Source organism: Brachyistius frenatus, unplaced genomic scaffold (assembly GCF_029030835.1).
Source record: "Brachyistius frenatus isolate BFR_SWC_R1_liver_20210118 unplaced genomic scaffold, ASM2903083v1 Contig_229, whole genome shotgun sequence".
NCBI lineage: Eukaryota > Metazoa > Chordata > Actinopteri > Embiotocidae > Brachyistius > Brachyistius frenatus.
In genome coordinates, this window is record NW_027210828.1 from 542,501 (window position 1) to 558,835 (window position 16,335).

Sequence of the window (16,335 nt, forward strand, 5' to 3'; positions counted from 1 at the left end):
ATCTAATGTGATAGTAAAGTGGCAAACTTTAGGTTCTGGGTTGTTGTGCAGACAAAACAATTTAAAGAACTCACCTAAAAAAAAATGAAAAGCTGAACAGCAGAAATGATAAAACCTAGGGCTAGTTCAGTGACCTGTGTGTAAAACACACCACGTAATTACAGTGTTCCTGGCTCAGATCTGGTCTGGAACCATTGTTGCAAGTCATCCCATTCCTCTCCTGTCAATGTTTTAGTGCGTAGGGACAACTGTCTAATACAGGGCTACAATGCCAAATAAAGGAGTGAAGGAGAGACTGAAGACAGACAACAAAAGAGTAATAAATTAACACAGCATGTGCTGTTTTATGTTTGGAGAGTGTGGCTGGACTGAATTCAGACTCAACTGTAATCATTTTCTCTACCTGCCTTTTAAAATGTAAAAATAAGTAGGCTACACAAAGAAAAATGTAGTTGTCTATCCTCCACGACAAACTATTTCACTGTCAGCATATTTGTTACTTGATGCTATAACTTTGACATAGAAATTTAACCTACATCTGTTACATTTAAGCCCTTGCCAAAAGAGTTCATACAATGCGGATTTAACCTATCCTACCACTGACATCTAATTTTTGGGGGGTATTTCACTGTATACACAACTTTTGCATCTATTATTTGGAGTGAATTTATTGGGTAGAGCGTGCCCAGGAGAGACTTCCACTGGCAGACCTAACTAACTTCCTGTTTAGCCCTAAAATAACCTGATAAAAAAAAATAATGCAATCACACAGCTCCTCTATACTTTCCAAATATGATCGGACGAATAGATCAAATTTAACAGTGAAACGAGCCATTTTTCGGGAGGGAGGTGGGGGGGGGGGCTCTGACACTTTTTTATTTCATCTATCTACCATCAATCCACTATTTGTGCAAAGTTTCTTTGTATTGACCCTCATCCATATAAAGATAGTACCAGGACGTCATACTTATAATGGTCATACATTAAAGTATGAAACGCTGGACACTTAATTTGTTGTATGTTCTTTATAATCGTTGAAGTATTCTGGGACCATTTCGTTAAGTGAGTTTACGCTTTAAAATACGATTAATTTAACTTCTCTCCCTCAGCCATGGCCATCGTTCCGACGCAGCGGAAGTGGGAGGAGCCACTAACCGAGTTCCACTCATAACGATTTATTTTCCATTAAGTATACTGCCGTCAGATATACGCCATCCCTATATATATATATATATATATATATAGATATATATTATTTTTTATGTGCGCGTAATAAAGTCGGCAGATATCTTGGCGGTCGATGCATTCAAATGTTGCGGCAGTCATTTCCGGTATGTTTGCGATTTGACACAAAACTACTCTTGTCAAAGTTCACACACTACGCAGCGTTAACGTAGGCCTATTTCAGAAAACTGGGACGCAAGATGAATCCTACTTGTTGCACAGCATTTAGATAATATAAGCCCCGCTCCAGCTTTTAATATCGCAGGTGTTACGTGAACTGTATTCAGTTTGAAAATCTGACTGTTGCAGGTAAAGTGCCTTTTAAGCACTTACATCAGCTCTCCGTCTCACACATGTAAGCTTTTAGAACTGGTAAAAAAAAAAAAAAAAAAAGAGGACACTGGCCTCTGTTGGTGTTCTCTCTCCGTGAACATCAGGGACTCAGTTCATGCTGCACTGTTTAGACTGAATCTTTCCATGGCTCATCCCCATAAAGTGCCCCTTCATTTAGATATATATTGGAGACTTATAAAGCCCAGATCAGCTTTTTATTATTAGCACACAGCAGCATAACTCAAGCTCAAAGGTCCTTTTGTGGTGTCTGAATGCTTAAAGACATTTTCAGCATAAGATCAAGGGTTTTGTAAAAGTCAGATAAATTGTTAACTCCAGTTTGTAGCCTGCATCATCATAAGGCTTTACGTATACTTTATAAGTGCTAAAACCACAGTCCTTTATTTTCAGCCAAGTTGGTTTTACTTAATGGCCATCATGAATGTATTTCAAGCTTTTGTGTTTATGTTTGTGATGTTTATGTTGCACTTTCCTTAATGTTCAGACCACTTTTATCCCTATTAACATAAGCTTTCTTCAAGGCAACAGCTGATGGCTGCTGTAGTTGTTAATGACTATTTTGACCAATATACTGGCATGAATATTTTATGATGCACATGAACTCATAGACACGCCTGTTGAGTGGAATATATAGTGTAAGTCATGATGGCCACATAATGTGGAAAAGATAGGTACAAAACAGGCAGCAAGTGGGATGATGAATGAACTACCCATCCTGTTTGCAAACAGCGAATTTGTATCTCTAAAGGATTCTGGACTTGAAAACATTGTCTGCCAGTATTCAGCTTTTTGCTGCCCTCATGTGGATGTTGTAAACTAGGAAATGCTGGGCATTAAAACCTTGTTTCACTTTACCCTCACTTAAAACTTAATTTGAATGACCAGGTTTTTTTTAATTTTTTTTTAAATATTTGACACTCATTATAACAGACTAAACAACACGGAAAGTATTCAGGATCATATTTGTTAAAGGAAACTAATTTAATATCACACTTTCTTTCCAGTGTATTTTGTCAAGTTACTTCCCCCTTTAGACATAAAGGGGGAAGTAACTTGACAAAACACCCCATAAGAAAGATGAAATACCATTTGATGACATTTTGTCTTCTTAGCTTTCAAACAAGTCCTCATGGGTATTACCTGTTTGTTTGGAAACGTTTTAAAGTAAAGATGTTTTGATTATAATTGCAATTGATGGGCCTTAATGGGTAACAAAATAAGGCTGGTAGTAGAAAATCAAGTTAGGTATTAATGTGGAGAGATAACATTTAGAGAACATATTTTTTATAAGTAAACTGAATAGTTACATAATCAAACAAATATACTTTAAGTGTATTTTTTTGCATAAGTAGGTGAGGTTTTGCGGGCATTTTAATTCCACAACTTAAGTATTTTTTAAATCCTGACTACAGTCAGGAGTTATAATGCATGGCTAATTCACTTTTTAAAAGATGATAATAATAATTCTTCACTTTTATACAGGTACAATTTTGAAAAATATTTACATTGTGTTTTCACTTTTAAACAACTCCTTCCACCACTGAGCCCGCACACATATTTTAATTTATAATCTCTGTGCTGCATCACATGAGCCTTGTGCACACGCGTGCACAGGCGTACGCTAACCTTACAAGATGGCCTTACAATGCCTATAAAAAGTATTCACCCCCTTGGATGTTTCACCCTTTTGTTGCTTTTATACATGAAATCATGGTCAATATAATTTGGCTTTTTTTGACAATAATTTGCAAAAAAAAACTTCTTTAATATCAAAGTGAAAACATATTTTTACAAAACAATGTCAATTAATTAAAAATATATAAAGGTAAAGTAAATGATTGCATAAATGCTTTTTTCAACAGTGGCTTTCTCTTTGCCGCTCTCCCATATAGCTTCAACTGGTGAAGAACCCGGGCAACAGTTGTTGTATGTACAGTCTCTCCCATCTGAGCCACTGAAGCTTTTAACTCCTTCAGAGTGGTCGTAGGTGTCTTGGTGGCCTCCCTCACCAGTCTTCTTCTTACCCGGTCACTCAGTTTGTGAGGACGGCCAGCTCTAGGCAGATTTAAACAAGTGCCATACTCCCTCCATTTCTTAATGATGGATTTAACTGAACTCTGTGGGATGTCCAGTGAGTTGGAAATCTTTTTGTAGCCATCTCCTGACTTATACTTTTAAATGATCTTTTCTCTGAATTGCTTGGAGTGTTCTTTTGTCTTCATGTTCAATTGTAGCAGGAATACTGATGAACCAGAGACTGGACCTCCCAGACAGGTGTTTTTATACTACAATCACTTGACACACATCAACTGCACTCAGGTGATCTCCAGTTCACTAATTGTGACACTGCTGGCATCAACAAGCTGGACCTCTGTTGAATTAGGTCAGTCACTTTAAAGGGGGTGAATATTTATGCAAACACTTGTTTTACACAATATATTTTTTAATTAATTCACATTAGTTTGTAAAAATCAGTTTTCACTTTGACATGAAAGAAGCTTCTTTTTTTGTTGTTGTAAATTATTGTCAAAAAAAGCCAAATTATATTGGCCATGATTTCATGTATAAAAGCAACAAAAGGGTGAAACATCCAAAGGGGGGGGGGGGGAATACTTTTTATAGGCATTGTATCAAAATGATCCATCGGGTCAGGCTGGGTGAACAAGGGTCATTGCCCTGACTGCTGCCAAGACGAGCAGGCAGGTGGGTCTCGGGTAAAGCGTGACGTCACGATGATACTTTTGAACTCCTTGGCAGTAAATCTATAAAGGTGTGTAGCCTTACTGCACAGGTAGCCGGGCAGTAATAAACCTGAACCTTAGACTGAAGTGAAAACAGAGCGCCAGAGCCTTGCTGGGTGTAAACACGGGGGCTCTAACATGCTCCAGAAGGTTTGAGGTCTACCAGAGTCACCTTACCTGTAGGACGAGGACACCGGAATGTACCCCAACTCCCAGTCGGTCAGGTACCCAGGTCAGACACTGTCACTGAACAGTCAGTACATTCCGCCTCCGTATGACTTCACCGGTTACCATCATCACCTCTCGGGAGTCGGCGACCCGTCGACGATGCCTGGAACCCCGTTTACACCCCCCGGGAGGAGTATCCGTACAGCTTCCCGGGGTCAAGCCCCAGCGCCGGGCAGGTCAGCTTCAGCTCCCCGGAGCTGAGCGGAGCGCCTTCCGGAGGAGGATCGCTCACCCCGTACAACTTTATATCCGGACAGGACACCTTCAGCCCCAGGAGGAGACCACACGAGGCCATCAGACAGACGGTTTCAGGTGGGACTTCATTCAATGATAACACACGAACTGAATGCAGACCACCATGTACATGCCTACTTATTATAGGCTGATATAGTTGAATTAAATAATGATAATTCCATGTTAAAACATATTTAAGCACCTGATCAAGCTGTTCCATTGTGTTTTTGTCATACATCACCCCAGTTTGAACATATGCGTTCTGGTTTATCTTGAGGCATCATCAGATATCTTAAATGTCAACAAAATCAAATAACAGGGAAAGCATAATCTTTATAACACTCACTCTATCACTAAGGATACCCAAACAAACTGTGTAACCTAGTTATTAGAATCCTGAGTGCAGTCACATGACAAGCTAAAACTTCATCAGTTGAGCAGCTGTACAAATTAGTGACGGTGTGAAACAGGTTGTCATAGACGGGACAATAGCATCACGTCCATAGATTAAAGTCAGACTGACACACACACACACACACACACACACACACACACACACACTCATTAAGCTGTTCCCCTCTCCCTTCTGCCAGCATGTTGTGAGATTTTAATCCAAAGCTAATAGTAGAGGCCATGAAGTCTGCACAAGTGTCACTCCCCACCCTCTCTGTCCACTGGGTGGGTGCAAAATGGTGACAAGCTAGATAGATAACATAGGCAGTGCAGGAAGTCTGCAGAAGTCAAACCAAAACTCTAATGCTGAAACCTCACTTGTGTGTGTGTGTGTGTGTGTGTGTGTGTGTGTGTGTGTGTGTGTGTGTGTGTGTGTGTGTGTGTGTGTGTGTGTGTGTCTACTTCGATCGATGCCATCAAATGGTCAAATTTTCAAATCAATAACTGGCTCACAGTTTCTTAAGTGTGTATGTGAACATGCGTGTCAATGAATAGCTGCCTGTGTAAACACCTATGTAAACACCACTCAAAGTGATAAGGAGAAACACTGATGCAATCTGGTGGGGAACCTTTACGTTGGCTATAGTTAGCATGATTAATAGAGCTGATGAGGCTTTAAGTGGCGCCTGAACTTGAACGTGGCACCAGACATCTGTTTGGCCACGGCTCACACTGCATGTGACTCACTGACAAATTAATTCCTGTTTGCATTACAAGAAAGAAGGAAGACCTAACAAACTCAGGTGAATGGATTTACTCGCATTCAGTCAGTCAATGACCCATATTTATTTGTGTTTCTTACTAATTCAGGATTGTTTTGTGTGATTTTAGGAGGAAAGACTCGCACCAAGGACAAGTACAGGGTGGTGTACACTGACCACCAACGGCTGGAGCTGGAGAAAGAGTTTCAGTACAACCGCTACATCACCATGAGGAGGAAGTCCGAACTTTCAATGGCGCTCAGCCTCTCTGAGAGACAGGTGAGAGGACTGGAGCAAATGAAAGTTAGAAGTAGAACGCTAAAGGGTAGACAAAGAGTTCAAAGTGCAGGAAGGCATGAGGAATGAGCCATCTCTTTATCATTGTTGAGTGGCTAACATATCAGTGTTTCCTGAACAGGATAATGTGCATTTTGAGTTCAGTCATGACCTTGAAAGCATTAAAAAACACTGACTAGCTTCATCTAGAGCTCTCAATCACATCTTTCGCTCTCCGTCTGCAGAGGAAGATTTCATTGTGAGGCTGCAGAAGCAAAACTACTGCACTGAGCAAAAGCATGATTTATCATTTATGAAATTAATTTATAACAGTGGGTGCTGCTTTATCGTTCAAGCCTTCCACAGTTTCACTTTAAAGACTGGGACCAGACAGATATCTAGTTGATTGGCTCCTTTTCAGGAGTGAGTGACAGTGTTGGGAAATGTTCCTGCAAAATGTCAAATGTTATCTATGATAGGGAAGATTATCTACACAAAAACACAGACTATCCTTCCCTAAACCATAGTGGTTTAGGTTGTGCAATCCCGTACTAATCCAAATGTGTAATACACCCATCAGTCCACAAAGGGATGCTGCGTCAGTTTCATGTTTTGTCCTGCGTAGGTATGAAATGTAAAGTACCTCAGTTTTAGCCTCCAAAAGCACATTGTTGATCACGGTTTGAGTTAAATGTGACACGGTTGCATTTTGGTTTAGGTTTAACAATACATTCTAAATTTGGATTAAAGTCATTTTACATTAGTAACATTATGTGGATTACATAACTTATGCTTTTTGTCACATGATTTTCTTCTTTTTCCAGGATCGTAAATGTGTGTAGGTTCCACTCTTGGCAAGACAAAACACGACACTGACACCGCATTCACTCGTGGACTGATGGGTGTATTACGATTTACAAAGGGACTGTGTGAAAACAAAAGTCAATGTTGACATATTTTAACCTAAATACATAAGTTAACGTACGTAAACGTATTGTTAAATGACGTATGTTAGGTAAGTTTCATAACTAACATAACTAACTTTTCCTAAACCTAACAAAGTATTTTTAGTTTATAAACCTAACCCAACCACATGTTTATTATTGTTACCATGACAACAAAGGCCCAGTGCCAGTCGCTGGTACTCCCCAAGAGTCAAAATGTTGTTCTGAGCTATTCTGTCATTTTGGTATTAGGATTTATTGCAAATACAGGTCTTGACACAGAACCTTTGGTCCTTGTAAATGCATGGTGCAGTATTTTTATTATTGTCGTGGTGAAATGAAGAGTTAATGCTGATACAGCACGCATTAGCAATAGTTTCTTCAAAAATCCCATTTAAGAAACCAGCTTTTGAAGAAAACCTCGGTAAACCATAATGTTCTGTGGCCATATAAGTAGTGTTAATGGTAAAACACTCACTCTTGCTGTCATAACGTTATTATTGTTGTTTCTTCCACTTCTCATTAAAGCCACAGCTGAGTGCAATGGTTGCAACACCCAGAGTAATTGTGGGAAAGTTGGCGATTACAAAACTCAAGCAGAAGTAGATGAGGCAGGGTGAGGGAAGGTTACCACGAAGAGCAAAATCATTACAGTTTGCTATTAAGAATCGGCCTGTTAAGACAACAAATGTGCAAGACATAGAAGAGAGGAAGACATGAAAAGAGGTCAATAGTAATCACATGCTGTTTTCGAGGAGATTTATAACAGTCCTTACCTAATAAATGTGTTTTTAATGTTGATATCATGGTTTGTGTATTTCAGGTGAAGATCTGGTTTCAGAACAGGCGTGCCAAAGAGAGGAAGATCACCAGGAAGAAGCTGCAGCATTCCCAGCAGGCCTCCACAACTACCCCAACCCCACCTGTACTGGGTGGAGCCACTGACAGTCACATTACCACCAGCCCCAGCAGCAACATTTTGTCTGATACGATATCAGAGGAATACTAGGCAGATTTCATATGGAAGACTGATGCAGAATCTGATGTGTAAATGTTGTTTTGTTTTATAAGTTTACCACAATGAATGAAGATGATTCACACTGGCATGATGTTTCAATGCTGCGCCGCCTGCCTTTTACATGTCTGTCGCACTGATCATGTCTCCTGGGCATTTGCCAATCGGCGTACTTTCTTGTGTTAATACAAGTCATTGTCTGTAAAAAATAATAGGAATCATGCCCAAACGAATATATACGCATAAAAAATAGCCCTGCCACTTATTTTTGTGTCCTTTCACTTCCCTAAAAGTATGTCCTTATGACCACTTCAATTTACAGGAAATTGACACAAAGCAGTGTTAGGTTTGATTCTGCAAAATAAAAAAGGGGAAACATCATAATCAACAGTTTTAAAGTTCTTTCTGTTGAAATATTAATGTAGGAAATATCATAGGAATCGATCATTTAGAAAGTATGCACTGATGGATTTCAGTCTGTGGCTTTATATAGCATACAAGATTGCATGAATGCACAGAGAAGTTAATCGAAGTAAAAGCAAGAGCACTGATGTAAAAACACATTTAGTTGTTGACATGACATGAAAAAATAATGTTTTTTTTTACTGAAAATATGTTTTTTTATTCAGATTTTAGCTGCAAAACTGTGGTAACAGCAAGGAAATGACAGTAACGTGTTTAAAAATGTCCGTGCAAAAAGATGTGCAGCAGAATTAGCTAAGTTTACCCACATCCTGAAAACAGCTGCAGATTGCTCAACCACATGACTCATGATTTATAGTCAGGCACCACTAAACTCAGACATTCAGCTCTGTAATGAACATGGTTGAGAACTTTAAGTGGAAAAAGTCCCTGTTTCCAATTCTTTGGGCGCTTAATGTATGTACTGTATATATGTAATGTTAAGGTATGTTCAATACATAAGAAAATTAACACTTTGACATGTTCCTGTTTTCACATACAGGAGAAAGAAGAAGTGTTGAGCAAGGCTATGCAAATTACTTCACAATTACAGAAGATTATTTCAAAATAAACTCCTGACCCACTACCCTTTTCCGGTTTTCTCTTTCAACACTTGTTTATTTCAATGTATTTTTATGTTTCTGTTGAAGTTCGTGCTGGTTTTGCAGTTTGTAACACATGTTCTGCTACTGTTCAGCATTTGATAAAAAAAAAACCCATCTCAGCGCAGACTTTATTGATTAGATTGTATTTTTTGTTCATTAGCACAGACCACAGTCACAAGCTGCTTTCACTGCACCACAATCTTCTGAGACATTTTCACAGAGAGGTGCCTTGATGCCACGAAGGAAGAAATGCTCCAGCAGTATAAAGCTTCACCTGCTTCTATACTTAACTAATGCATACATTTAATGAAATGATACCCTAAGATGGCATCAATCTATTATGTCATATTAAATTATAAAATAATATAGACACTGCCTTTCTCTGATTACTGAACTTCCTGACGTTCACACTGTCCGACAGCAAATAGCAATAATATGTGCAAATTCTGAATATGAAACATGAAGGGAGTCAAACAACTATTTTTGAATCAAACTATTTTCCTTCTTTGCTAACAAACTCTTTTTTTTACCTGATGGTCACTTTCAGTCATAAGATGACATTCTCACAATTAAAAAAATTGGCACCTGTCTTGGTTTTATAGTTAAACAACTTTGGCATGGAAAGGCAACATCATGTGAGGGTGTCACGACAATGATTAAACCACCTGGCTTTCATAAGGAAAAAAAAAAAAAGTTTAATTGTTGTTCAACTGATTAAGAGTCAATGCTCAGCTCTCTGATCTCGTTGGATTTTCCATTAAAAGGTTAACAGCTGAAATAATCCTAAGAAGAAGTATTGGCTAACTGATCAGATGATACAAAAAAAAAAAAAAAGGAAACGGATCTCAGGTGGTTGTTTAAGGACACTGCAACTATCATGCATCATAAAAAACGATTTTATGGCCCTTTGAATCAGCTAAATGGTTTCCACGGCTGTCAACCTTTAACCTCAAACTATCAAACCAAACATGAAACTTCTATCTTTGATCAAACACACAGCAAGTAAGCATCTAAACTTCTCAGGTCAAGTTGAAGCTCAGGCTGTCAAGAACTACAAAAAAAAGAAAAAGAAACTCCTCTTTTGGGGATGAATCTTTTGAACATTTCAAAAAGACAGAACATTTTTGATAAAGAAGAAGTACAGCAAAGAGAGGAACTGATATAAATGCAAATAAAGTTACAGTAAACTCATGGCAGCAAAAAGTCTAGTTTCAGAAGCAAACTTTTCAATTCTGTGACCTCTTTCAGGCAGATAAGTGCTGAGGAGGTCATATTCTCTGCACATTCAAGACTCAAAGTTTTATGTGTCACGTGTTCTAACAATAAAACTTTTAAGTCTTGACTTGCACGTAAGAGCTACTGGTATCTTGTGAAAACGTATGTACTTACATCCTATCATTGATTGTGTTTCATTATTTATGCCCCAATCAACTGCACATGTACAGCGACTACAAATAGTCATAGATTATGTATTGATCCAAAGGCATTGATTTGTGAGTAGTTCAGTTTCACTCCAAGCTTTTCTAATCTTTTTTCTTTCTTTTTTAACACAGCACCTTTCTCAGACAAAGTCACAAAGTGCTTCACAACAATTACAACAACAAATTAAAACATTTTTGAACCTTTTTGTTGGTTAATTGTAGATCATAAATATCTACAGCAGCAGCTGTTTGTTCAACTGACTTTCTATTTACCCCAAATAATTAGTAGGAATATCTCTATTCCTCCAGACTTGAAAGTGACAACCTGATGTAACTAAAATTCTCAATGATTAAAGTTATTGAAAAATTATAAATAGTTAGTTAAGAAACATCGATGTCAAATATTCTGTTTTCACAGGAACATTGTCAACTGGAAACCACAAAGACAAAGGAAGTGCATTGGACTAAATATAGAAAGCATGATTTGATGGTGTTGAAAGACAAACCTTTCTCAGAATTGAACAAGCTGTTAAATGTCTTCCCTTCTCGAACTACGTTCCTAAATTTACTGAATTCCTCAAGAACACCACATTTGTCCCTTTCACTTCTCTCCTTCTTTCAGTAGAAGAAAAAACATATTTTACCATTAACTGATCTAAATGTGTTGAACTGTTTCTTCTAGTACCATTATCGTAAAAAAGATAACCTCATGCCACTGATAAACCACTAGTCTGAATAAGTGCTCACGCCTGAGAAAAAAGCAGAAGTGTTTGCTTCATGGAAACAAATTTGTGCACACTGAACTTTGCAACAGACGAGACATTTTGCTTCTATATCTTTGGACTAGAGAGCCAAACCAGCGTTGCCATTTATGACATTAATTCTCCCACACAGTCTGCACCAAACCATTTATAATTGAAATAACTTTCCCAATACACACTGTGCCAGGATTTATATTTACATACTATGACCCTCAACAAATCCATCAATATCTGTTTAAAAAATACATTTGAATTAAATGTCACTTATGTCACCTTACTTCAAATTAAAAGGAACATTTTACATGATGTGTAAACACAGACATGCTTTCAGAGTCATGTCTGCCAATCATTAGATTAATGAAGGTGAATAAATTGGAAAGAAAGTTATTCTTAAAATGTATCATTTATTACAAGCTCTCAGTATTTCAACAATGAAATTAAAGTAAATATGCTTATAAATTACAAAAAGCTGATATATCATATACATGTAAAAACAGGGTAAAATAATTCAAAACAATTAAGGAATTGTTAAATATTCCACTAAAAGTTCCAGCGATTAAGCAGGATGCCGTTGTTAAAGGTCATGAAGACTAGATGCTTTGCTTCCCAGAAAAGTGAAGAAAACCCTGATATGTATGAGCTTTAATGGCTTTTCTTTCTCTAATGACAACTTCTACAAAATGAAGGTGAAAGACCTTCAGGCATCTTGACATCTCCTCCCTCTCTCTGCCTTCAGGTGTGTGTTCCTCCTGATCTGTGGACACCTGAAATCACCTGCCTTTACGGACGTTGGCGTACAAACAGTCCTCTCCTGCTGGTTGAGTCTGCCGAGGTCGCTCTGAAAACTTGACTTGGCCGTACTCCACCTCCACCTTCCCCCTTTGCTCCACCTGCCTCTGCTGCCGCTGCACCATCCTGACATCAGCGTAGGTCACTTCCTGGTCGTCTTCTCCCTCTGCAGATTAGCAGGTAGAAGTAAGTGACACAAACAAAGTAGAGCCTTCTAATTACATACAATGACTTTGAAGAACTAGTTTGACATTTTGGAGAATAAACTAAGTCTCTGTCTTGCCAACAAAAATATTGCTGTCACTCTGCAGCATTAACAGTCAGTTAGCTTTAACACAGAGCCTGACTCAAATGTTACACAAAATCTACCCTTTTTAAATGTGTTAATTACTGAACTAGAAACAAATTGAAATTAGTTCTTAACTTTGGACAGAGCCAAGCTAACAGATTTGCCCTGTTTCCAGTTTTTGTGTTAAATCTAACCATCTCCAAGTGACTTGAGTGTTTTTACAATTCTTGTTTTAAGGGTTTACACACTATTTTTCTAAATATTCTTGTCCTGAGTACTTTTACACAGAACATGAATATTTACGCCAAATAATCCGCAATTTATTTTGGAAGGAAGTTGTTTTTCCTGACCTTTCACACCTCTAGTAAGGTCACCAACCAATCCCATTGTGCGGAAGTACAACGAACATCACATCAAAACTCCCAACAATAATGTTGATTGTTTCGAGCCACAGAGTATTATAGGCTATGACAGAGGGACATACAAGTACAACAATCTCAAGGACAATGCATTGAGAAGCATTGCCCACCACTATAGCTATCAGAAATGGTTTACTTTTGGATGTAGTAGAGTTGGCAGTGGGCAGTGTCACAAGAAACAGTGTCACAGCAGGTTTGGCTAAAGTAACAAAATCTCCTCTTCTTTCGTGGAGTGAGGAGCAAAACAAGATCGGCATCACTAGATGATGTTGAATCCATTATTGTTGTGAAGAAAGAGGTGACATGTTTCTGTTCAAACCATTTTTTCAAAAGGTGTTGAAAATTTGCATCGCTGCCGGTTTGAATAGTTTTATTGGAAAATATTAATTTATTTGTCACGCCCCCGGTGTGTAGAGGCCTTAACGCTGAACAAGAAAGCAAACAAATGCAATTACTCAAAATGTTAAACTATTTATTCAATCTATAAAATGAACAAAATAATGAGTAAACTGTGAATGTAGTGAGGAAGGTAAAAGGAAGTTGTGTTTTGTACCTTTAGGTTTGTTGTTTTTCTTCTTTTTGTGAGCACGGATGACTGCCATGCCGACAACTAAGAAGATAACCAGTGCAGAGAGTACACCTGCCATTATTGGTAAAGCATCTGAAGGAAACATAAAAGACGCAACAAACACAGATATTGAAGTCAGCAAACTCTACATGTGTTCTTAAGAAGACAGAGGAGCAAAGGAGAAAATGACATCAATGAATCCACTGCAGCAGAGTAAGTTTTCACTTACAAAGGTACCATGGACCATCACTGCCGGGAGTCACAGTTTCATTGAAGGATGTGATATTAATGGAGGGTGTAAGTGAAACTATGTCAGTCTCCTTACCTGAAGTGACTGTTGTTGATTGAATACACAGGGTGTTATTGGCTGCAAACACCCACTGTGATATTTCTGTCCCATTGGAGATGCAGTTAATGTAAATGAATCCTATGAACAAACAAACACAATATACAACAGATGAACAGAGTAATTATAATCATCAGTGTCATAATGATCACATTATTTCTCACTCACCACAGTTCATTATATCCTCTTCTTTGGAGACACTACTGACGTGATTCCCGACATTACAAGCAACACGTCCTGAGACATGTTGTTTCAGAGTGATACTGTTTTCCTCTTTATTTTCAGAGTAGAGCTCAGCGTCTGTCAGTGCACGTCCACCCAGAGTCCAGCTGTACTGAGGACTGTCCCCTCCCTCAGAGGAGCAGGAAACCTTCATCTCTCCCTGGGACAGACACTCAGAGGCCACCAGGACAGAGGACACAGGAGCTGAAAGACACACAGAGGACTTTTGATATTGCAGCAGTATCTTGATCCTTTTTTACAGTTTCTAAATGCTCAAAATACAGATACATGTAGAGTATGTGATACATAATGTAGATTACCAATACAATGTGAGATTTATATCTATTCATGTGACAAAAGTTCTCTGTATGAAAAAAGTAATTTACCTTTAAGAGACAAATATAGAGTCTTGTTCGATGTCAGCTGTCCGTTTGAATCAAAGAAAAAAAGTGTATATTCACCACTGTCATTCCTGCTGAGTTTATTGATCCTAAATGTTCTATCACTGGGAGTAAAGACAGATCTGTCTTTCAGAGAATTAGTTGTAATTTCTTGTTGTTTGACGAGGAGTATTGTCGTGGATCCTTTCTTCAATTCATATCTGTGTATTTGAGAGGCTTTGTCCATCAGCTGGAGGACCACAGCTCCTCCCAAAGGTCCATAACATTGAACTCCATACTGTCTGCCATCACAGTGAGTTTCCACTCCTGTAAAATAATAATAATTAAAAAAACTTTAACAGAAAAGTATAAATATCACTTTTGATCTTAAAAGCTTTGTGGGAATATTTAAATCACATGCAAATATTGACCTAAAGCAGAATTAGAGGGTTTGCTGCAACTGTGTCTCTTTCAGACGTCACTATACAAACAAGCTGAGCGTTTCACAGGTCTGGGACAGGAAAAAAGTTCGATTCAGCTGCAGTTAATTTCCTGTTTCACAAAAGACATTTTACAGTGTAAAAACCACAAGTGCACATGATAAAATTAATGATGACTGAATCATATTTAGGTGCTTCTGCTACGGGGTTCACCTGTTGTGCACGCTTTCTCTTAGTCACACTGTCATGGCCTGACACAAACAGGACCACTGCCAACATTATCAGTAACATCCGTGCTTTTCAACAAAAAGCCAAAATGTCTGCCATGAAAAAGGTGAATTTTTTTGAATTCAGTTAACTCTCCCAGTTATTATAAAAGCACACATACAGAACCTCATTTGTAGCAGAGAACCCCAAAAAGTTTAACATTATGCAAAAGACCTGCAGAATATTTCCATTTTAAGGAGTAAACATCATTTTACTGTGATGACATTTAACTATAAATTAAGTCTGAACTGTAAACATTGAAGAATTTGCAACCTAAAATATTATTACTATTGATAATACTATGATTTTTTTTTTAAATCTATTGTTAAACACTTATTATCTTTGAATTTGCATTAAGTGTATATTCATGTGAATTTGATTCAAAGACACTTTACAAAAGTTATAATGATCAAAGAAAACAACACTTAAAGTGTACAACACACAACATTAATCATACATTAAAATCAGCACTAAAATGGTGTGTTTTCAGTCGGGTTTTAAACATGGACAGATTGGTGCAGTCTCAGATGTGTTTGGGAAGAAAGTTCCCGAAACTGGATTTACCCAAAAGAAGGAAACAGAACCCATTGCTGTTTTTTCAGTATTTGAGATGCTTCACACAACACCAAGACTAACGTCAAGATTTTATTTATTGATTCTACTTGATCCCACTGAGGCAAAACATGTTATTGATATACAAAAAGTGTATTAATAATAAAGTGCCAAATGCTCACCATGAGAGACTCTTAGTAGCATCACAAATAGTCCAACCACAGTTTTCATGTCTCCTCACTGTTCAACCTCTTCCCCCCCAGTCAGCAGCTTACAATTTTTAAATTCTCCTGAATCTAAACCTACGTATCGCACTCTGAGCAGCCTGCGATGTGTCCTGTTAGCGATCAGCCCCAAAGGAAAATGTAAAGGCTTTAAACAAGCAGAGCGTTGCTATTTTTTTTTTAATCTTTTCACACTCTGAGAGGAGACAAGGAAGTGATAGATTTCCTTCCCTTTTTTAAGTCTACAACAATTGGGCTTTGGTGTGTGATGGACTGAGTGGAAGAGAGGGAAGCATTTCTCTTTCGCACTAAAAGAGGATTTGAAACTGACAGCTGACACGTCGATGTTCCAATATTAACAAAGTGAACAACGCTTACAAAATATGTTCAACTGATACCTCATCTGTGACAAACCAAGCA

The 16,335-nt window shown here is 38.0% G+C and overlaps 2 protein-coding genes across 2 annotated transcripts; one reads left to right on the forward strand and one right to left on the reverse strand.

Annotated features, from left to right (window-relative positions):
• Positions 1–4,499: 4,499 nt before the first annotated feature.
• On the forward strand, positions 4,500–8,164 carry cdx1a (caudal type homeobox 1a). Its single transcript, XM_069719985.1, is given in 4 exon segments — positions 4,500–4,644; positions 4,647–4,859; positions 6,066–6,214; positions 7,979–8,164. Coding segments are annotated over 4 exon segments (675 nt in total). The 5' UTR covers positions 4,500–4,517.
• Positions 8,165–11,453: 3,289 nt separating this feature from the next.
• Positions 11,454–14,282, reverse strand: LOC138633652 (uncharacterized). Its single transcript, XM_069720014.1, has 4 exons — positions 13,999–14,282; positions 13,810–13,911; positions 13,470–13,577; positions 11,454–12,374 (listed from the first exon to the last, which is right to left on the reverse strand). The coding sequence occupies exons 1-4, from the start codon at positions 14,204–14,206 to the stop codon at positions 12,190–12,192; spliced, it is 603 nt and encodes a 200-aa protein (XP_069576115.1). The 5' UTR covers positions 14,207–14,282; the 3' UTR covers positions 11,454–12,189.
• Positions 14,283–16,335: the final 2,053 nt, after the last annotated feature.